Here is a 24402-nt window from a genome sequence, read left to right as displayed (position 1 = left end):
GGTAAAAGTTATTTTATGAAAAAAAATGTATTATTTTTCTTAATATTTGTTGGGATAAGGGCGAAGTGAGGTGAATTTATGTGGTTAGATTTTATGGGAGTGTCTCAACATCTGGTTGAATAGATTGGTTTTAATGTTTAATTAACGATATTGTCATATGCACACTTTGATCTGTACACGATCTTTGGAAAAAATTATAGCAGAAACGACGGATTTAGAATTTGTAAACGCATGGTAGATGCAGATTATGATGATTGTGTTTATCACGGTCCGATTTAGCCACCGTAGTAGATAAAGATTTTTTGTAATTAGTAGATCAATTAAAATTAAGTTTTTATTTAAGGTTTGTATGAGCACAATTGTTTTGTTTATTAAACAATATGTTTTAAATAGAAAAAAATCGGGGAGGTTTTTTATGAATACACATTATAAAAATATGTAACAAGATAGTAGAACACGATATTTCATGGTTGACGGTCACCACGAGAGTTTTTGTAATATTAATGAATTTTGCATACAATTTTTAACTAAAAAGTAAAAACGTTTATAAAAAAAAAAATTGTATATATTTTCGATATTTATGATTGTGGTAAAAACAAATTTTAAGGAGCCTTAAATTAAAACTGTTTTTATAACATAGTACATACGTACTTGTTTATAGATATTTGAAATTTTCGACTTCTTCGCGCTTTCTTACTCGAAAACAAAAATGTTTATCGTACATAAATTGAAAAAAAAAATAGTCGATCTATCTATGGTCGTTTGTTACTTAATTACAAAAAAAGCAGGTAAGTGGATGTCGTTCTGCTGTACTGTAGATTACAAGTGGGTCATTGTATAATGGTTGTATTAAATTTGAATTGAATGATATAATATCATTGTATAAGAAAAACGATTCTGAGCGGAGACGGTTTGTCAGTCTGGATATTTTAAATTGTTATTATTTATTTTATCATGTAGGTAATTAAGTTGAACTAATATTAAAATATTACAATTTTTTATTCGTTTTTAAGGTGATAAACAAAGCGTTAGAAATTAAAATCCCATTTTTAGCGTTTTTTCGTAATTTTTCGGCGGTTTTTCCAGTGGCATTAAATAACTATTGAGAAAATCGAAAAATGACCTCTCTAAATACCATCTTGATCCAATTTGCTAAAAGATAAGGTAACTATATGTTGAAATCGAAACACTCCTTCTGGAAGAAATTTTGTATACAGGATATAAAAAGAAAAAGAAAAAAAAAAAAATAATAAACACCATTGTAAAAACAATAGCTCCGTCGCTCCGCTCAGAATCTAAAATAACAAACTCGAATCTGTTAAACAATGGTATTGCGTAAGAACTCACGTTTTTCCGTAACTAATTTTAGTTCCTCCCGATCATTAACATACCACTAACACATAATATTATTTTAAACCTATACACATTCATCGCATTTCGCTCATGATCTAACACCAATGATGTCGTAATGACGTATGTCTCGTTTGAACGAAATAAAATAAAATATATTTTTATTTTATTGACGATAAATAAAATTGTAGCCATAAAAACAGAAATAAATGCAATAGGTACTAAAAAAAAAGAAGTTATTATAAGAAAATAATAGTTATTAGAAACACTGTCATGTCTCTGATTTCCCAATAATTTACTCTCTTGTCGTACATAAAAAATACAATGAAAATTCGTACCGAAGGTTATATTCTTTCACAAGTTTCAATTTTATTTCCTTGAAACCTTAGATGTTGGATCTGATTTGGCATAGGCCATATGGCATTTTATAGCCCTATACTTTAGGGCGTTAAATTATACAAATCGTAGATAAAACAATGTATCCGTATTTTTTTGCCCTCCAAAGTAATATTATGAGTAAAAACAGGTTATAAATTAAATTTAAGAACATTTCCAAGATTATAATAACATATAGATATATTTTATAGTGATCTTCTTTTGGGAAGTAATTATTTAATCCAAACATCAATTCTCCTTATTTTATCGATCAAAGAAAATATATTCAAGATAATTGTATTGTATTTTCACAAAAAAAGAATGAAACAGGGTGCTAAATCTTAAATTGGTCTATGGATAGCGTATCTATTATTTATATCTATACCATTTATACGTACCTATGTAAATATTTCCAATATCTATTTTACTCTGCCCCCATTTCGCCAAGCGTGTTATTTGACCTTTCGAATATGCAGCTATTTTTCATTTTTCGATACTCCTATTACGTTTTTATGACTGAAATAAGAAGGGTGTATTTTCATACAAAACCGATACACTTGTAATGTCTAATTTCTAATACCCACATATACATATATATATATATAATATTGTAGCATCTAGACTCCCTCCCTTGTTGCACTCCCGTAAAAAATTACCAAAATACTTATTGATTTTATGAATTTAAAATTTAATTTTTCAAATCATTTGTGTTCTTACCCTCCCATACATATGCTGGCAGTGTTTATATTTTAAAGAATAATGGACAAAAAACAGAGTTATTTAAAAATAAGAAATATTTAATTATCCATGAAGTTATACTGTACCTAAAACTTAAAAGTAATATAAAATCAAAGCTTTATTTGTTGTACATTGTACGGTACCTAAGTACAAATTACAAATCACTAATTGATATATATTACATAATACAATGTGTTATATTATATATAAAAAGTCTTAACAAACCGTACATTGTGAAGAGCAACGTTTCGAACGTCCAATTATTGTAGACAAGACGTAGGATGAGTATTTTATATGAAAAGTAGTTCGATTCAATACTAGCTATTATGCTTCAAAAAATATAAAAATACCTAATGTATCAAGTGTATATAATATAATGATTAATGTTTCATTAGGTTTATCAATCAGATAATGAAATCGGTTTTATCTAGAACTAGCTAATTATAGTATTTCTTTTACGCGTATATGATTACAAGTTTCAAAAAGTATGTCGTTATGAAGTTAAATATAAAAATGATATTAAGTGCGTAGTGTGAGGACGCATTATTTTATAGTTTTATGTATACCGATGTTTAGACTCTATATTATAAAATATATAGCCAATATTATGAAGGTTAAACGAATTACATGTGAGAGTGTATTTTTCAACTTTAACAAGAAATATACAATATTATATAATATAATGGGTACCTAAAGGCGCATCATTTGTGACATAATGATTAAATAGTATACCTATATTGTGTGGCAGGGGCGCAGGAAAGTGAGCTATTTTCTGAAATTGCCTTCCCGAACGAGCCAACGAACCACAAATATATATATATATATATTTTTTTTTTGTCAAGCCTCTGCCACCTCCGTAAACGCCTCTATCGGTATTAGGTATAATAATAGTAGGTAATCCATAATGGACAGCTGATCTCGACGTTCCCGGCACCTATCTATATAGATTCGCCTTACTGTTACATCAGCAGCACGCAGGCAACCCGCCTACTAGCTAGTATTTGATATATGTTAGATTAACCGTATGCCATCGATACGCTCGTGTATATTAATCTGATTCGGAACTTTTCCGGCGGAGGATTTCCACTTTTCCGCCAACTGCGTAGAGGGATTTCCACTTACAGCACCAGCTATTTACAACTACTACTGCAGCGTTCGGAAAAAAAAAAAAAACATTTACTGTCCACTGGACGGGAAAAGATTAGTTTTTCTGACGTTCCGAGCTCGACTGCCATCGAAAGTCAAAAGTTTGGTGTGGGCATGACAAAAATATATTACGTATTTTTATTTTAGTTATCTATTATTAGCTATAGTTATTTTACTGTAATTTTGTTGTTTTTTTTTTTTTTATATTCTTATGTTTTTTATTTCGTTTTTTGTTCAATCATGTTATATCAATGTTATACGTCAATATTCATTACATACTACGTCTGTTTTATTGTTATTATATTATTACAGTAAGGATAACACTGCAGTCATCAAGTAACTCAACGTGAATTCGCGTAACTGTTATATATCTACCTAAGTTATTTTGTTTGTGACGTCTCCTTATCCGTGGCTGTCCTGGGCGGTCTTGATAATATTATTACCCACTGCTACTAAGCCCATTCTCATATCAATAAAAAAAAAACATTAAATTTGATCTGAATATTCACTAAAATAAACCGTCCATGTTTAAGCAATGAAATGCAATAAATAAAAATGAAACTATCTCGTTCCTCCTTGAAATTTGTTTAATAATAGTAATTTAAACGCGTTGAATAAAAGAAATCTGTCAAGTTCGTCATCAACGTCAACTTCTGGGCATCAACTTAGCTCACAAAAAAAAATAAAAAAATAAAAAAAATAAAGGTAAAAAATAATTTAAATCTACAAATCGTTTTGAATTCCTAATTCAAAATAAAAATCCTGTTGAAAGCACAATGGATCAAGATTCTGCAAATAACAGTTCGAATGACGCATTGAAATCCACCCTCCTATTTATGTTAGAGGTGTGGTAGACTTTACTGAAGTATGCTAAAAATTTATTATCCTAATAGGTAGGTGTAGATAATTTTTTTTGTAAGTCCACTACATACCTACATATCTTTGAAATCAGACGTGTCACAAACATTAAAATATAATAAAAAAAAAAATTTAATTTGTAAAATAGCATTAGTGCATTGTTATTATAAAACACTGTAAGGAATTGGTATTTTATAAACAAAAACTCTGATGTGGTGTTATGACGATAACAAGTAAGTATATATAATACCTAGCCATAACGATTAGGTTAGACAATGCACGTATCGCCATAAACAGAACGTTATTAATACTTAAATCAGAGGAATTAAAATATATATATAATGATTACCTATAATTTTTGAAGAATTTATACTAAAAAATAAAAATGTGCCTGCTCTTTATATAATTCTAACGTTCCACAGTTCAGGTTTTATAATAATTATATCATAGTACTCCCGCGGGATAAACAAGCTTTTATGTTTAGACTACCTATACATTTTATGATTTATGCGAGTAAAATGTTCATCATATTATTCACATTTATTATTTATTTGAAATTTTTAACGTCACATTTTCACGGTGATAAAGTATTCTGTTTGAGAAAATGCTTTGTCAACTTTTCTAGGAGTTTTTAATTTTAAATATTCAAATAGATCATGAAAATTGTATAAATCGGCCAACAAAAAATATTTTCACTCAAACTTTATTGCAATAGGTACATCCAGTTTTTAAATAAAATATATTATAGATAATTACTTGGTGTACGTCCAATTGTTTAAGTAGTGGTTTATTATATATTTAAATATAATATATTTTTTATTTTTTTCAAAAGCGTTTTAGATTATTATTATTACAGCAGGTACCGCTATACCAGCATATACCCAAAGCTACCTATACTGCTATACCAATGTGCAAAAAATATCTATTTTAACAGAATTTTTTCATATTTTAATTCACGTTAATGTGGCTATAATAATTGATAAGTCATACACTCATACAAGTACCTATATTTTTATATTATTAAAATAACTACTACCTAGGTGTAGCTATTATTCCGACCATATTATTAATTATCTACTAGCTATAATAGTACTCCTCTCCTCTCCTCTCCGGTCAACAGACAGCCAAATGTATCTGTGCGTGTTTCATGCAATATTACAATTAATTGAGCAAGTTGAAAAATCGTAGTGTATACTGTATACAGTTTGAATACTTTGCGTTTGTGATGCGCATGATAAATGATAACAAAAAATTAATTAAAATATGATCGTAAATAATTACAAAAAAGTAAATTTTCCAAAGCTGTGCGGTAAATTATGTTTTTGGTCATATTGTTAGTAGAATATTCGTACAAATTTTTAGGCATGCCTTTCCTAAAACAGGCGACATATTTTAATTTACCGTAAAAAAACAATGTTTTTCCAGATAAATCCCCACCGTCACATTCATATCAAGTTTGCTCGGGAAAAAATATAACCAAATAAATCCCTGCTGACTAGGTATACATATATTAAATATTTAGATGTATCGGCTGGTTTTAATGAGAAAAATAATTATTTCCGACCATAATACTTTTTTATTTTCTGTAACCAATTGCAACTCTATATATTATAATACAAACAAAATAATATTCAAATTTCGTGTGAAAAAATGACATTTATATGTGAGCCATCTTATACAGCAACCTATAATAGGTATATGGGTTGAAAAAAGAAACTAAGAACGCCCTCCGAGTCTCAAGAAATCTATTGATATAACTTTTATTGAAATCGATACAGAATAGTTCCTAAGCTTAACCTCTATCAGAAATTCATTTAAGTACAGATTTTACATTAGAATAGATTTTCCTAAGGATAAAAAAATATGTGGAACTTACAAAGTTATAAAACACTTTTTATTAATTCTCCAAAAAGTATTTATATAAAAAAAAAAAATACATTATCGTAAGACTATATAGCATCTGGCTTGATCGGCTGAATCTAAAAAAATATTTTACTTATAAATTATTCTAAAAGCTTTTTAATATTGTTTATTTATAAAACAGTTCAAACATGGTCACAATAACTACGAATTGTTATGAAAAAAATTAAAAACATGGGAATTTGAACATTATAGTAATGTAGAATATTTTAAATTGCTCAAATGTTTTAAGAAAGAGTACTGTAGGTCTGTAACTTAACATTTATACTTGTACTACTAGTCAAGTATGGCACTCGTATGGAAAAATATTTTACTTATTTTATAGCTGGTGTTATGCAAATACGGTACGCATGCCGATTCTAAAACTTTCGAAGAAAATATTACAAAATACAATTACACTTCATAGCTTATACTATATTTGACGTAAATAACATTTTAGTATTTTTTAATAGTTCTTATCCCAAATTACAACTTGATAATACTTCGAATTACAATTCATTTTGTAACATGATATTATGGTGTTTAACTTCCTTACGGTTGTGTGTTTTTCTTGTTATATTCAAGGATTGCTATTTTTTTATTATCAACTACGTCTTTTTTGTAAAATTACATTTACTAATGACATTTATATTGGTATACCTAATGATGATATACTACGTCTTATGCACGAATCATATTATTACAAATTTGTTCAAATACATCAAACACGTAGATATGAAACACAATTAAAAATTCCAATTAAAACTAAAGAACATAAATATAATGTGTATTTTATATTTTCAATTAATATTTTTAATATAAGGAAAATTGCAGTTTGGTATGGCCTCAGCGACCAGGTGGCCGTCGTTATAGCTACATAATTTGTGTTGTATCACATCTCTTGTTTGACTTATTTCATTACAAGATAGTGGAAAAGTGATCTCATTAAAGTTCAATCATAGGCAATTTTTAAGCGATAAAATGAAACATAAAAATCGTTTAAGGCTGCTACATGAAAAATATTTTTAATAAAATACACTTTAAAACCATTAGACTCCATATGGTTTGACAGCTACCTGATAGTTTATTATTTTTGATGAATTAATTTAGGAGGGAGGGGGAATTCACTTTTATTTTCATTGTATGAAACAATATTCAGAGAAACATACCCCTATTTGCTTAGTTTGTAATTAATACTGCTTAAATAAACGATTTTAAATCAGTTAAATTATTTCCAGCTAAAAAACTGACTTATCCCTTCTCATTTTTTGCATTAAATAATTCAATAAAAAAGTTGAATAGGTACTTAGTCCTTTATAATCTCATGTGAGGTATATTATTATTATTGGTACATAAATTGTGGATTTGTGGATTATAATATATTTTAGTTTTAATTGGTTTTGATTTTTTAAACTCATTACATATATAATGAAACGTCAATTTCGTCATTACGATTTTTTAGGGGAGGGGGGAAACAATTTTCCACTATAGGAACCTACATGTTGTATAGGTATAGGTACAATTTAAATATTATGATTCCCCAGATAGATGTATATTATTTAACTAAAGAAAACAACTAAGATTATTTTAAATTCACTAGGCTCTTTTATTACTCAACTAGGTATACGCCAACACGTTGCCAAATAACGCCATCAGTTTTCACGCCATATGTAATCTTGCATGATTTTACCAAGCTTTCAAACGAAAATAAATATTCATAAATTTAATACTGACTTGGTTTTTATAGTTATGTCATAAATCTTAATATTGTACTACATTATGACCACTTACCTAAGAACCCAAAAATGGAAAACTGTAAAGGAAAAAAGATCGAGGGGTAGGAGAATACTGTCCCTAGTCCCTACTTACACCCCCTTTTTGACGCCCTTGTAAGATGCGCATCTTAGACATGTCTAATCTAATATTTGCCATAGAATTTAAGTCGATATACAATCGTATTTGTTTAAATTTTAAAAACAACTATACAGTAATATGTACATACATATTTAAATATTTTCTTTTTAATTTGAGATTAACGTTTTCTAAAACTTTAATTCAATATTTAACAGATAATAAAATGCGATACAAAGTATAGTATAATAGTAAATTGTAAGCACAATATTGTGATCTATGTTAATCGCCGTATACAAATTATCTTTATCAAATGTTTACTAGGTATCTTAAACTTCCAAATGTTTAACCAAATCATGTTCGAATTAAATAAATAAAGTGTTACCATTATATTTTGATACACTGTTATTTGTTATTGTTCCTATAAAAATTAAATATACAAATATTTATTAGATGGAGTACTCGAAAACAAAATCAATTAAAAATAGATAAATGTATTCCCTCAGTCTATGCGCATACATTTATAACAATAAGCAAAGAACAAAATACCATAGGTTAAAGTTTCTATGTTATCCTTATTACTTATTGTTTTTATTTTGTAAATAGATTGAATATATTTAAATAAATAAAAAAAATTTTTAAAGTTTAAGTAAAAAAAGTAAACTAATGAATTTATATTTTAATAATAATCAAAAATATATCTTGCTTCCTTAATCCTTTGGCGGAAAACATGTTTATATCATCGTACTGGGGATATCATCGTTTATACCTAATCATACAGTTCCCAGGACAACTCTATTTGCTGACCTATTTTATTTGAAATATTTGTATAGACTGTAAAGGTAGACATTGCATGAGGTGTTACGATTGGTCCCGTGTTGCAATCGTATTATACAGTATCCCATATACTAATGGCGTTTTATATAATATGAATCATCTATAGTTCAATGCATCATACCGCATCCGCACTGGACGAAGAAACAACATTTATACTCGTATATTGTGTAAGTTATGTCTGATATATGAAAATATGAAATTTTATATTACCTACCTATATATTATATATATATATATATATATATTATATATACACTAAAATTACAAAAATTAGAATTTTAATAAATGCATAACTAAACAATAAAATAGTGAGTGATGCTCACTGCTCGAGCATGATTTCAGTATTACCTTGAATACAACTGCTTTTTTGTGTAGTTACCGTAGTGGCATCGCTATACTGAACAATGAAAAAGAAAACGTGAGTTTGACGGAAGAATATATTGTGAAGTAAGAAACAAACGATAAAATTAAATATTCTGGAGACCAGACACACTTAACTATAATAAAAAGGCGATTGTTCTTTAGTGTCTTATCCTACCGTATAGGGCATAGGTAAAGTATATTTCGTCGTCGTCGTCTTCGATGAAAGCCACCATAAATTTGGTATTGAATTCGAACACTCGAAATAATGAAATATCTCAATGTGAAAGGACTGTGACGACCGCGATGATATCACCCGTGATAATATAGTCGTCTGAAAGTGAGAGTTGAGAAAACAAATGTTGGCTCCCACTGTATGCGTTAGGTGCCTTCTGAGTTCTAACAGCGACCTTCTTTAAAATGTCTAAATAAATATAAAAGTGACTACTTGTTCAGTTATATGCAATGAAGCGTCGAAAATCAATTAAAGGTACCTATTGCATATGTCCTCGAGTCATTAAAATAAGGAAAATAATTATAATACACAACAATGATAGAGAAAATTCGTACCAAGAAAACATATTTCAAATATTATATCACCAAATTAACTGACTTGTTGTTTTTGCTTTATAACTAGAATTCAATATTTGAAAGCGAGCGCAGCCTCATAAAAAAAAAAATTGTAAAACCAGGGACTTTGGGGGCTTTGAATTTATAGCCGACTCCATAGTGTCTTCTACAATGAACTATATCATAGTACACAATTATTCTAATAAGATCATTTCAATTTTATTAAAAACAATATAATGTAATTAAAACATGGAAACAATTTTTTTATCAAAAATAATATTAAAGTTTTCGGAAACGTTGTTTGAAATTGCTGACAACTATTATATCATTGTGATACATCCCAGTTAATCCCCCACGAACCACTCGGAATTAGTCGTTTGCTCATCATTATTCCCCCAGGTAAAAAATTTGGTTCGTCGTTTGCGCATCGCACGTTCTAACAGTATAACTGGTAGGACCACCATACTATCGGATGATACACCTATAACATAATACCAGTATAAATATCAGATTAAAAAATTATTATTTTAAAAAAAAATTATATATTTTAAATCATTTTAATTTAATATTTGAATCATTTTTTCATTTTTTCATGAATGCGAATAATGACCAATTTACGAATCTACTCAAGCTAAAACAAATATATTTTATTTTAATAATTGTTTAATATATTTTTTTGTTGACAAAAGTGATGTGCAAATGGATTATTAAAAATTGTATTTGTTACAGTTAAATAGCGTTGTGAAAACGTCCTACGCTCGTGGCACTCAGCTTTTCATGAATAAAATAAAATAAATTATCCATATCAATTTAAATTTAAAAAAGGTATATTATCAAAGAATTTTAATAAAAATTAATGTGATAACATTTCCTGTTTTATTGTTAAAATAATTAATTACATGAATTATTATGATGAAATATTAAGTTTTGCCGCTCTAGTCACTCCCGTTAATTGAAGCTATTAATACGATATAGATAGGTATATTACGTCATAACTATAAAAAAATTTCCTTCCTCTAATACCTCTCATCAGTGAAATTTCAACGCATATTATTGAATTAAAATGTCAATATAATATTATATAATATGCTTTATCGATGACTTACAGCAGGAGTTGTACCAATACACGGGGTTAATAGAGATGATACAAGAGTGGTAATAGGTACACACATTTCAGTAGCGGGAGCTGAAACTATTATTATTTAAAATGTTGAACTTAATCAAAACTATTAGTTGTATATTAGTCATAAATATTTAAACGAGGTGGAAGTGTGGAACTACCTACGTGTGATGATACAGAAAAAAATTAAGATTACACGATTAGTGTCTATTATAATTTATTAGGTAAATTATAATATATATTATGTATCCTGATAAAGTATAATAATTGTTGGTTGATATTCCGTTATACAGGCGTTATATACTATACCATGTACCTACGCGGTTTACGCGGTCGTTCAAATATAATATATTCTAAGGGGGCGTAGTACACTATAGCACGGGAACTATGCGCGACACAGCAAAGTGTTCACATTATAATCATATCATGTACACGTAATGCATGTCCATCAGCTGATTTCGATCGTGGACCGAAAATTATAATATTGTGGTGCGTAAAAACCGCCATAGCCATTTTCTATTACGGCCGAAAGTCTAAGCGAATAATTCAATTTTTGAGACACACTGCAAATTATTATAGTTTGACATGTAAAAATTGATCATATAAAATCATCTTTATACTCGGGATTTCTGCAGAGGACTACACCCGCCCGTCCTTCTTTGATTTTTTTCTAAGACCGTCCATGCCCAGCTCTGACCTGCGTCCTGCAGATTAATTATACCTACTATATGCTTATTATACCTGTTCCTTATCAAGCAAAACACTGCAAGTTTGAATATCATTCAACACATTGAAATAAGCAAATATTAACGCGTAGGTAGGTACACAGTACGTCGTACGAATCAGTATGACTATAGCCTAAAGGTGTATTATGCGGTATAAACACATCAATATATACTTACATTACAGCTATTCAATCAATATTTAGATAGTTGGATGTTATTATATTGTACGCATACACCTATAAAGTTTAATAGGTTTAACACATCAATAGTTTATGTAATCAGATGCACGCATAATCCAAAACTGTATAATATATTGTCTACTACACATAGTCATAGTGGTGTATTTACTATAAATGACTACTAAAAATATAATATTTGAGTACTTATATGCGTACATAAACGAATCAATATTTTTTCATAGGTTCACACTAAGCGTAATATTATATTTTTATCACAAATAGTATGAACGAGTAGTACATCATATTATTATCTTAATGCGTACCTATATGAAATAATGAAGAGGTACTGAAACAAGTGAGTTGCGAAACCAATAAAATATCATACCGACCAGAACCTACATAATACTATAAATTTTAATTCGAGTTCGTAATACTTACGTACATATTTAATTCGTTACTTGTAACTCAAATTCTGTAATTTAAAATGTTCGTTTATTTAAAAATTAATTTATATTTTATTAATTATTCTAAGTAATTAACTGCAGATTCATATAGGATTACCGTGGCACGCCGTGTTCTGTAGTCATACCAATAGTGTACTAATATGCATCGTTTTATAATAGAAACAATGCTTTGATCTTCAAGCTTAAAAATATTAATTCATAAATATAAAATGATTGTAAAATAATATTTAAGATTCATTTTCAGCTATTTATACCGTAAACCTACTCAAAACGTTCCAGGGTATTGAGTTACGAGTTAATAACATCTTGGAATATTATTATTATATTGTAATATATGCGATCTGCTTCAAGGCACGGTATTTAGGCGGGTATAAGGGCCAAGACCCGCACTAGATATTATAAACTACCTATAAATAATGATTTATTTTTGGTCTTTTAAATATAATTTTTGGACCAAAAGGATATTACCCCCCCCCCCTTCCTAACCTAACCTACGAATCGAATCCGCCAATGTCTGCTTTAGGCAAAAATGAGTTAACCTACTGTATTGGTGCAGTATTACTAATAAAAAATTACATTACTAATAACGATATAAATTCACAAAATATCTTTAGAAATATATGCTGACAGACAGTTTCAGCTCAGAATCGTTTTTCGTAGGTATTCAATGATTTATCATTGAATTCATATTGATCACATCCATACAGTGACCTATCCTGCAGTGAAAAGTTACGCTCGACGCCTATAATACAGTAGAACGAGCTCCCTTATTTTTTTTTGTGTAGGTATTGAAATTCTAAGAAAAATATACTATTGTAATATTCCATTGTCAAACATAGTTTGACATTTAAGTATAATGGTCAAACATTTAATCCTACAGGAAATAACTGATGTACGTTATGCGTCAGTGTTTTCAAATCGAAATAAAAGTAAAATTCGAAATACAGTCTGCCTCTGTGCCATTGTAATATGATATATTATTAATGAAACGAATTTATATAAAGTTCGTCATACTAAATAATTTAATTAAAATATATATTAGATAATTATTGTAAAATAATGGTGTAGCTTAGGTATATGAATTAAATTTACTACTGGTATTTATCACGTACTCTGCAGAGTAGTAAACTATGTTGTATTAAATAGATACTTTTCAGTCAATTGAATATATTAATTAAAAAATATTTTTATTTTTTTTTCTAAGAAACCATATTAGTGTCTATTGTTGCCATAATAATTGATATTCATATTGTATGAATTCAATTTAATTTTAAAATGTCTATCCTGTAAAACTGTTATTGAAGATAGATACAAAGTTTGATTTTTTTCTCTTACCAAATTAATAAATAATACGTGACGATAATTGATAGGTTCTATTATTAAAAAAATTTTGAAGTCATATGATATTATCAAGTAAATCAGTTGTGTATGATATGTTAGGTATGTAATATTATGAAGATATTATCAATAGTGGTAATAAAAAATGATAGTTTTCGATTTGAATGTTAATTTAATAAAATGAAGACACAAAATCTACTGTCAATAAACATGTAAGAAGAAGAAAATCAATATATTCAAATATTTTTCTTGTAATCTTTTATTAACATTTGTGTTATACCATTCCATTCAAATCTATATAGTCAATTTTCGGTGCTGCACAATGGCGTCCTTTATCCTTTTTTGGCCCGAAAAATCATGGCACGACTGCGCGCACCAAACCATTAACATAATAAATTGTGCACCGATCCATTTTTACCTGATAAGATCACAAGTCATAACACGATTAGGTACACATCAATTGATATATTATGTACATACAACATTACATATACTATATATACGCATCATACAATTGTTATATGTACCTACATGATAATACGGCATGTATAGCAATTTTGTCGTAATCATAATAATATTTGTCATACAATATTCACTCGAGAACAAACCATTACTCAACCATTTTCATTCCTGAAATTACAGACATAGGGTTAGGATTGACGGTAAAATATTATCATAGTTGGCCTTGATTAAACATTTTTTGTAAACCTAATTATTTTATTCGAAATGAACAATATAATATTGTTTTTTTTTTTTTTTTACAAGTTGTAGAGGACAACGGAAGATTTTATTAATGCTGCTATTAGGTGTAGGTATACCGAAATACCTAAGTACTATATTTAATAGGTACATACTATAAAGATAAATTATGATGATATTTATAAAAGAATAAAATATATAAATATACAATTTTTTTCCAAACCAACAACGATCATATTATTTTGTTTTCGGCCCTAAACCTGTTATTATAAAAGAGATTAGAGAATAATAAAGTCGTTATCTAATAATTAGTTCTTCGGTAGAATTTGGTATAACAAATATTATGAATACCTACGACCAATTCATAAATTTTTAAATTGTATAATATTCGGTACACATAATTTACCTACACCTACATAATATTCTAGTAATTTATGATTTTATCAGGTTAAAAACGAAAAGTGCACAATCGAGCTGTTACCCTACATTTTTCTGGTTTGAAAATCAAAATGGGTTTAGCTCTTCTATTCGTTTATTATTCTTATTTATTTTTCACATTTCACTTCAAGGAAAATTTGAATAATAATATTAGGTACAATCATACATACACATGTTAGGTACCTGTGATAAAACTCATGATTCTTACTTTATGTGATTTATGTCTGTTGTATATCTGTTGGTTATTTTATTTTATTATTTTGGTGTTTTATATGATTCAGTATTCCAATATATAAAGTCAATCATATTTTCAAGACACATTCCGTGCGTGTTCTGAACGATTTAAGATAGTGAATATTGAATATCGGTTATTGTAACCTACCCATATAACTATATATATTCTATATTCAATTTCAAGAATACACAAAATGAACGAGTTAGACTGAAAAATACGTGTAGAAAAGTGTACTAAGCCGTACTACATATTTGTTTGACGATCAGTTACATATTTAGCATATAGGTATATTCCCATTTATTAGCTCACAGCTTGGGATTCCACCTTGACCGTATTATTTTTTTTTTAATACCTACATTTAACTGACACTGTACAATTGTCACTTCTACTTTATTTTAATCAACAAATAAGTTAAATTTGCTTTCGACATTGGTCTGTCAAGAACAACGAGGTGACAATTAGTTACATAGGCATTAATTACAATTCTTGACAGTAATAGAAATTTATTATCAAGCGCTTGTAAAATAAACTTTAATATGAATTAGTACCTAATTAAATTGCACGATTTAAATCAAGAGTTATATAGTTAATAATTCCTGATGAGATTTTGTATTATTGGTGTAAACTAAAAACTAAAAAAAATGGGTGATTATCATAACGTAGTTTTACAAACATTTTTTGTTCGTTTAAATGAATTAATATAACCATTGGTCTCTCACTCGTGTATTTTACATTTTTGCTAGAAAAATCTACATAATCGTAAATTAAGAGCAAACATATAAACACTTCAGACTGTACATTTTTTATAAAACGAGCACTGTGGTAGTGTGGTATATTATACCGTATATCACAGTATATTATCTAATAAAACATAAGTACATCAATATTATAAAGTGTATGAAAAGAATATATATTTTGAATGCTAGATATCTTATGAATATGTATATGTGAGATGTATCTGTTTGATATAGGTATCTATTAGAAGACTATTATAATAGAATTTTTACGATACTGTATGAAAATTATTATTATTCGACTTGTGAAACTTTTCGATGGTGATCGTTATAATGGTAATGATTTGTTTTCACCATAAGTTTGTTTTGGAAAATACTTTTAAGACAAAATTGCTTAAAAGTTTCATACAGTTTAACTTTTTTCATCGATTGAAAAGTAGCACAGATGGTATTATTTAGAACGATATTTTTATTTTGAAATTACTAGTAGTTTTCTAAAAAAATTATAAATAACTTTTTTTATATAGATATTTATTTATACAGTCTGTATACATTTATAATACAATATCTAGAAACTGTAAGTTGTGATGACATAAATAACGAAAAGCAAAACATGCAAAATATTTTGATTTGTTAAAGAAAGTTTCAAAAGAAAAGTTCAGTGACAACACTTCAAAATTTCGGAGAAAAATTAAAAATATATGTATTTTATGTGCACTACCAGAAGAAGTTCCATACAACCGTTAGTAATCTAGGTTGTAAACTATATTATATACTGTGTAAATTATACATATCAAGTACATTATATATTTTTTTATAAGTATTATATAAGTACATAGTAAAACTTGATGGGTAAATTACCTTATAGCCAATAATATAGACTGGTCACTGGAGTGTTGTTGATGGTTCCACTGTGTAACTGACATATTCGGTTATTTACTCGAATGAGTTGATGGCTGTTAATAATAATAAAAAAAAATAATTTTAAATCATCAATTTCAAATGTATACTTCTATACGCGTAATGTGTATGTTTTATAAAACCTAATTTCATTATAATACATTATATTTTATTTCATCTGTATTTGTAAACTATATTATATTTAACGTACTCATATTTATGAAAAAAGAACTTTTTTTTCCTGGTTTTAACCAACGACGCCGCGGGAATTGCTTTCGCATTACTGCCGCGGCGCAAAAAAGTACCTATACCTATACCTATATAACCTTTGGTTAAAATAAGAACTTAAATATTTCTTAAATATTTTCTATGAAATTATAAGTCGGATTATTAAACGTGTTTAATTAGGTATTTTGTTGTGATTCAAGAAATATTAATGGTTGAGACTTGATACTTGAAACATTTCAAGATGAAGTAAATTATTTCTATGCTCAATGTAATTCTCAAAATATTCAAAATAATTTTCAACTATTTATACCGTTAACCTATTTACACTAGTATAATACGGTACGTCGGTATTGACATAAAAGTTATAAGTTAATTACAATATTTTTTGATACTTATCGTCTATATTGATATACTATAATAATAATTAATGTTGTCAAAAATAAGTTCAATCTATCGTATTAGGTACCTTTACTTATAGATAAATAAATTATGTATAGTTTATTTATCTATATACATTATATGATATAATAATGGAAATCGCATGTTCTTTGGAATCACTCATCCGATAGTCATGCGTTTTTTTTAATGATAGATTATTTTTCGGAGCAAATTTAAAGCATAGTTTTAAGGACCTAACTTCTGTCCACGAAATATTGTCTATTGAAATGTAAAACAGGAATAAACTGCAGGTGGTAATCGGGTGGCATTTATTACGGGAAACAGAGTGCACGAGGACAGTTAGTAAATTATAAATGTATATGGAATATCATTACTAAAAGAAGATGACTCGATGATGACAATGTCTCTGAACAGAATCGTTGTTTCATACATTTCAGTGATCTACCTATACTCAATGACGAGATACACTCGAAATCGACTATACAGCAAAGCGACTTCCTCTTTTTTTTTTTTTAACTTGAAAGTCTTCTGTATAGGAGTTACATAATATTATACTGAAATATGTGTGTTTAATATTTCATTCAATTTAAGTAAATAACTTAGTAACGTAGATAAAATATAAATTATTATTTCCTTTGATCGATTAAGGTATTTATAAATCAGATTACAATCAACTGGTTTATTCCACTGTAATCCACTTGAGCTAGGTAGTTTTAATTTTAATTTCATTAGCGTGGAAAGTTTTTAGAAATAAAAAGTGAATTGCGTTAAAATATTGGTAAGTACTAAATATTTATCTGTAACCTTTTCCATAATGTGTTAAAAAAAACTCTCTGAAGAAGATATTGATTTTACACATTTTTATTAAGTCTTATCAAGAAGTCATCAAGACTTGTAAATCGATGTACAAAAGGTTAATATCTGTACACTGCATTTGTACGCTAAGTGTCAATTTGAATGTTTTAAGCAGCTTAAAAGCGTTTGTATTTTAATCGAACCGTAACGGTAGGCAATGGCCCGTTAAGTATTACATTGTACCTACTAATGTACTGTCAACATAACAAATGGCACGCAGTGTAAAGCTTATTAAATGTATAATAGTAAAAAATATAATATAAAAGAATAAACACGTTTTAACCACATTGCTATGTATATTGGCATGTATTAATAATTCCCGCACTAATTCTGAAGTTAATGAATATTTCGGAAAGCAAAATTTTATTTGATGATCTATAAATCATATCATTATATAAACTAATTAATAATTATACTATTTGTATTCTAATTTCTAGTTGGTGATTCTAACTAAAACCGACTCTAAAACTGTCTACCTTTAAATCTTCATTAGAGTTTATTTACTTGAAGTTTACTCGGAGAAACTAATGTGGGGGCGAACGTGTAAAAAGAAGGTGATAAAAAATCAAGTATCTTCCTAATCGAGCCTTTTATGATGGTGTTCAGTATCTATACTCAAGTAAACTTCCAGGTCTATGAAGTCAAAATGCCCATTTTATTAGTTGTATTCTAAGACACGTCATTATTCTCGTAAAAACAGTTATTTGGTCGAGTTTCAAACAACAAACCCTTAGTTATGAGTAGGTTTATTTGATTCTCTCGAGTTTAGGAGTACTTAAAAAACACCCTAAAATATAGAGCTATTGTATCTATAAATGAATACAACTGTATAATATATCTAATATCTATAAATATAATATATATACTTATATAAAGGTTCCTATATTACATTATACCATTATAATTTATTCGACCTTCTTGACCTTATGGCTTATATATAGTATCATAGTTTCTACGGTAATATACTTAAATAAGTAAAAAATTGTAGTTTATTCTCTTTTATTTATTATTATTATATTTCCAATTTTGATTAAATAAATAATAATTTATTATTTTATTAGGTCAATATTATGTGTTATTTTGAATTATAGATGTCAAGTCAAAATTGAACAACTATTGACCAATCAATTTATGTAAAATGTACATACCTATTACCTACTACCTAATGTGTATTATTATTTTAGTAAAATTAAACTTATAAATAGATTTAATATTTGTTTTCATGGTTATATTATATCATTATACATAATTCATAATATTTTTTGATTAATTTTTTTAGAGCCATCCAATTATGGTAAAATATTTAAATATTTGTAATAAAAATGGGCACATAAATAAATTGAATGAATTGTCTTTATTTAAAACATTTAATTCGGCTGTTAATTAAATTATGAGTTTTGCATACTAGAAATAAAATTGTATTAGAACACTTCATTTTGTGGGACATTTTAATTAAACAAAATAAAAAACGAATTAAGCTCGAGTAGCATAATATAATGTGGTGAGAACTTAACAATTATTTATAACTGACTGAATAAATACACTGAAATATTTTATAATTTATTAACTACCTATATCAGTATTGAAGTGATTTCACAATTAATTATATATATATATATAGTTTTATTATAAATGTTAATAACATATTTGTGTACATTTTGTAATATACATAAAATCATCTTTTATTATATTAAATTAACAGAGTCAATATAAAACCCAATAATATTTACTTTTTAGTACCTAAACGTTTTCCTTAAATGGCTTAAATATTGTCTTTATATTAGTACCTACCTAGCACTATATTAAATAACTTTACATCTTTAATACTCCGGAAATTAATAGTTCAGTAAAATTTTACTTTATAATAGAATATATTATTATATTCATCTTTCAATTAATAAAATTACACGTTATAATACTATAATACATAATATTAATATGATACAATGTAGGCAGGTATAGCATGTCAGGGTAATTCCTTAAACATACTCACAATGTAATTAATAATAAACTGTAATATATCGCTCCTTCATAAATAATGAACAAATTTAGTGGATCACCCACCTTGTATAATTAAAATATACTGCAGTACATTAATTATTATAACATAGAATTTTTCATTTAATATGCCAACATTTATGTCAAATAAAATAACTTAATGATTTTTTAAAGATGATTAATGCCAGTACAAATCTGAATGAATATATACCTAATAATATTAAAACTCTAATACATATATATTTTAAACTTTAATTATTTATAAAATTACTTAAACTGCGAGAGATTAATTTAAGTTTTAAAAAAGACGAACTTTTTTGTTTCATTTTGTCTACGCTCTAATAATACTAATGGGAATTATCTATACTTAGGTAATATAATATAGATTATTATTTATAATTAATTATTTATATTTCAAACTTTCAAACTTTAATTATTTATAAAATTATTTTAATTACAAGAGATTAATTAAAGTTTTAAAAAAGACGAACTTTTTTGTTTAATTTTGTCTACATTCTAATAATACATAATTATCCATACCTAGGTAATAAATATAGATTATCTTTTATATTATCGATGAAATTATTGGTTCTATAGTTAGGCATTTTCAACTAGACAACGGTGAAAATTGCCGTCTGTCTTTAATAGAATGGAATTAGTTTATATTGTTTAATGTACATTTAGGTACAAACTTTTTTTTTTATTGATTTTTGTTTCACTTTGACAGCTTGCCCATTATCACTAACAAATTTACATAATATACACTTTTTATAGCATATACGACCAATTCACAATTTACAACGTTTTAGTAATTTTTGTAAAGATATCTGTTGTATTTTAATATATTTAAGAATTTATTTTTAAAATAAACACTGAATCTATGCATTAAAAATATTACATATTATATGAAACTAATTTATGTCTTGAGAGCTGTGATGATATTCAATAGGTAATTTTAATAATTACTAATAATTATAAAAATATTCTCATCAATATACTTCAAAATAATTTAACCAAAATCTGAGTTCGTTATTTTAAAGTGACTAATGTCAGTGGACACCTTCTTTTTTATTATATCATCAGTCATCAGCCTTTATACATTATTCAAAGGTCTTGCATTACTATTATAGGTATTGTATTTCATAGAGTATACAGATTGTAAGATTTACGCTATAAAAAAAAATCAACCAACCATCGCGTCTAAAACTATGTCATAATATTATTACTCTTCTTATAAAATACAATTTGTGTATCCGAAGTCGTAAAGTAATTTAGAAGACTGAACGTTAAAATGCTAAAAGCATAGGCAGCTGTAAATTAAATAATTTTGCGTTTAAATTATTTATCATTGGTAGGCCATCTATTTTGATATTAAAAACAAAACATAGTAAACTGCAGATTAGAGCTTTTTCAGAAAGTACATTATTTTATATTTAATATTTAAAATATTTATACCACAGAATAATGTTTTACTTTAAATTTTAATAAGACTTAACGGAAAACTTACATTAAAAAAAAACTACGAATGTAAAGTAAAATGACTACTTTTTAATTTTGGTCACGTGAATATTTTTGATTTAGTAAAAAGTAAAAGTTCCGTATACAGTATAGTTATTTTGTTATATAAAATATTTTAACTTTAAACCTTTTGAACTTTTCACGTTCTTTTTCTTTGAATAATATGATGAAAAAAAATGGTATATAATAATACATATAAAAACACCACTATAAATAATTATTTAGTCTATAGAAATGTAATATAGCTTGAATAATCTTAAGTTCTATGTGAATATCTTGATGGTATGTAATATCTAAACGATGAATTGGTTTGTGGAAGATACTTTTTTATTTTTACAACAATACGATACAGCCTGACTTAAGAGATATGATAACTGCACCACCCTAATAGATAATATTTAGATGCCTATATAATATAATATATGGTATTCTTTGTGTTAAAGCTACAGCAGAATGAAAAAAAAATGCGCTTTAAAATACTAAAGGCATTTTCTATCTTATAAGATAAAACTATACAGACATACAGTCATAACGAATTCTAAGTTGTAAGCAATAAGCATACATTATTTTTTTTTATATTTCTCTTTGTTCCTTAAATGCATTGCTTGAATACAGAGTACCGATCTCATAATCTAGGAAATACAAATTAATGTTTGTTTGTTTGTTCGTCCTCCGTGGACTCAATGACTACTCGACCGTTTTCAATAAAATGTATACCAATATTCAATAGATTCCTTATAGATACTCCGGCCTAGGGTAGAGTTTATAGTTTCGTTTTCCAACACATAAAGGTCACTATGGCTCACATATGCATTTTGTTTCCGCTTACGAAAATCGAATATTTTTTTATTTATACCTATATGTACCTTACCATTGGTTACAAAGAATTGAATGATTATTAGCAGGGCTAAGATTTATATACAACAGCATGTTTTTTTTGCTACTTCTAATTATTGATTTTGTCAGTAATGTCCACGAATCACCTCATGATGAGATAAATGGTGGTATTTTTATTTTGCATGTTTTTGCATATTTTGGATAAAATGCATATTATATTGAATAAAATTAATATTATTGCATATTTCGATTATAAGAATGTAAAAAATTCATGTTTTATAGTATATTTCGTAAAACTTGGTTTTTTTGTCAAATATAAATTTTATTTCATGTAACACGCACGTAGTTAATGTGAATTATATATTTTATTTCTAAATTATTTTATTTTATTTTATTTCTAAATTATATTATTTTAGGACACAGCCTATCATTGATATATTTTAATAAATAAATATTTTTTTTGTAACTTTATTTTAGTATTAATCTTATAAAAAATTAAATGCATATTTTTGCATATTTAGTTATATAAAATGCATATGTTACAATTTTTTATTGCATATAAATCCAAGCCCTGATTGTTAGTTATACACTTATACATTATGATTGGATATAATATTTTCTGTACCTACTATTATATTAAATTTTGTCATTTAGGCTAATAAAGCTATTTCATGTACAATTTTAAATCAACTAACAGCTATTATATTTAAAACGAGGCAAAATGTATGGTTGAGGTACATTATATGCTATAAAAAATACTCGACCGATTTTGACAAAAAAACGATTGAGAATATTTCAACTGAAGCAAAACAGTAATGATACATATAGACCTATTAAAATAGATAGTCGGGTAATATAGATATTATTCGTCGGGTTATATCCAAATTTCACATATGCGATTCCACAGATTTGAGTAATTTTGACTAACTGGTACCAAATTTTGCACAAATATTACTTGGGATCCCGGACGACCCGTAAGAGTATTATAATAGCTATTATATTTAACGTAAAAAGCAAAGTATTGCTGAGGGTTATCATTTCTATGCCAAAAATATATGAAATACTACCTAAAAAAACTAAAAATATGATACTTATATTCTCTTAAAAATATGCAAAAATATTCAATGGACATCAAAATATCAAACATGCAAACTTGAAAAAAATTGTCTTTAATAAAATGATACATGAGAAAAATGGCACTGAAAATTTATAGTACTATGCGTGTTTCAAAATTATTAAATGCACAATTTAAAACAATTTTTTGAACGAAAATACAATTATTATAATATAATCACAATTGGTGAATGATTAAAACAAAATATCGTGTTTGTACCTTAATATAAATAAATTTAAAAAATAATAATACATAATTTAAAATCTAAATAAGTTAGTACTTTTTTCCTCACAGTTTCAGAAATATCCCAAGGTATACTGAAACTAAATAGGTATTGAACCCTATCCCTGAAATATTTTCAAATACCTGTGCCAATAAAGACTTTTTTTTGTAAACTCAGCAGTTTTAAATGAATCGTCTTCGTTTTTTTAATCATGCATCAAACCCAATAAAGATATTAGATAGGTAGATAATACGTCCTATTATATACGCAAAAAAATAAAATTCCGGACTTCACATATTTTCACTATCCGCCGCAGGTATGAATTGCCCATTTTGGATCGTGACCCTTATCTAACCTTTATTTATCCCCAGGCAAAGCAGGTTAATACAGATATTATATTATAATACAAGAACG

The 24402-nt window shown here is 27.1% G+C and overlaps 1 protein-coding gene across 2 annotated transcripts in view; it reads right to left on the bottom strand.

Annotated features, from left to right (window-relative positions):
- LOC100158929 (GTP-binding protein Di-Ras1-like) overlaps positions 1-24402 on the bottom strand; it is a 56060-nt gene that overhangs the window by 15724 nt on the left and 15934 nt on the right. For both annotated transcript variants that reach the window (XM_016807052.2, XM_001944531.5), the window contains exon 2: positions 16778-16872. In XM_016807052.2, the coding sequence (XP_016662541.1) occupies positions 16778-16842 (65 nt within the window). In that variant the 5' untranslated portion in view covers positions 16843-16872. The remainder of the gene's footprint in view (positions 1-16777; positions 16873-24402) is intronic.

Source organism: Acyrthosiphon pisum, chromosome A2 (assembly GCF_005508785.2).
Source record: "Acyrthosiphon pisum isolate AL4f chromosome A2, pea_aphid_22Mar2018_4r6ur, whole genome shotgun sequence".
Lineage (NCBI taxonomy): Eukaryota > Metazoa > Arthropoda > Insecta > Hemiptera > Aphididae > Acyrthosiphon > Acyrthosiphon pisum.
Note: the sequence above shows the minus strand (reverse complement) of the source record. Positions and strands in the feature narration are given on the sequence as shown.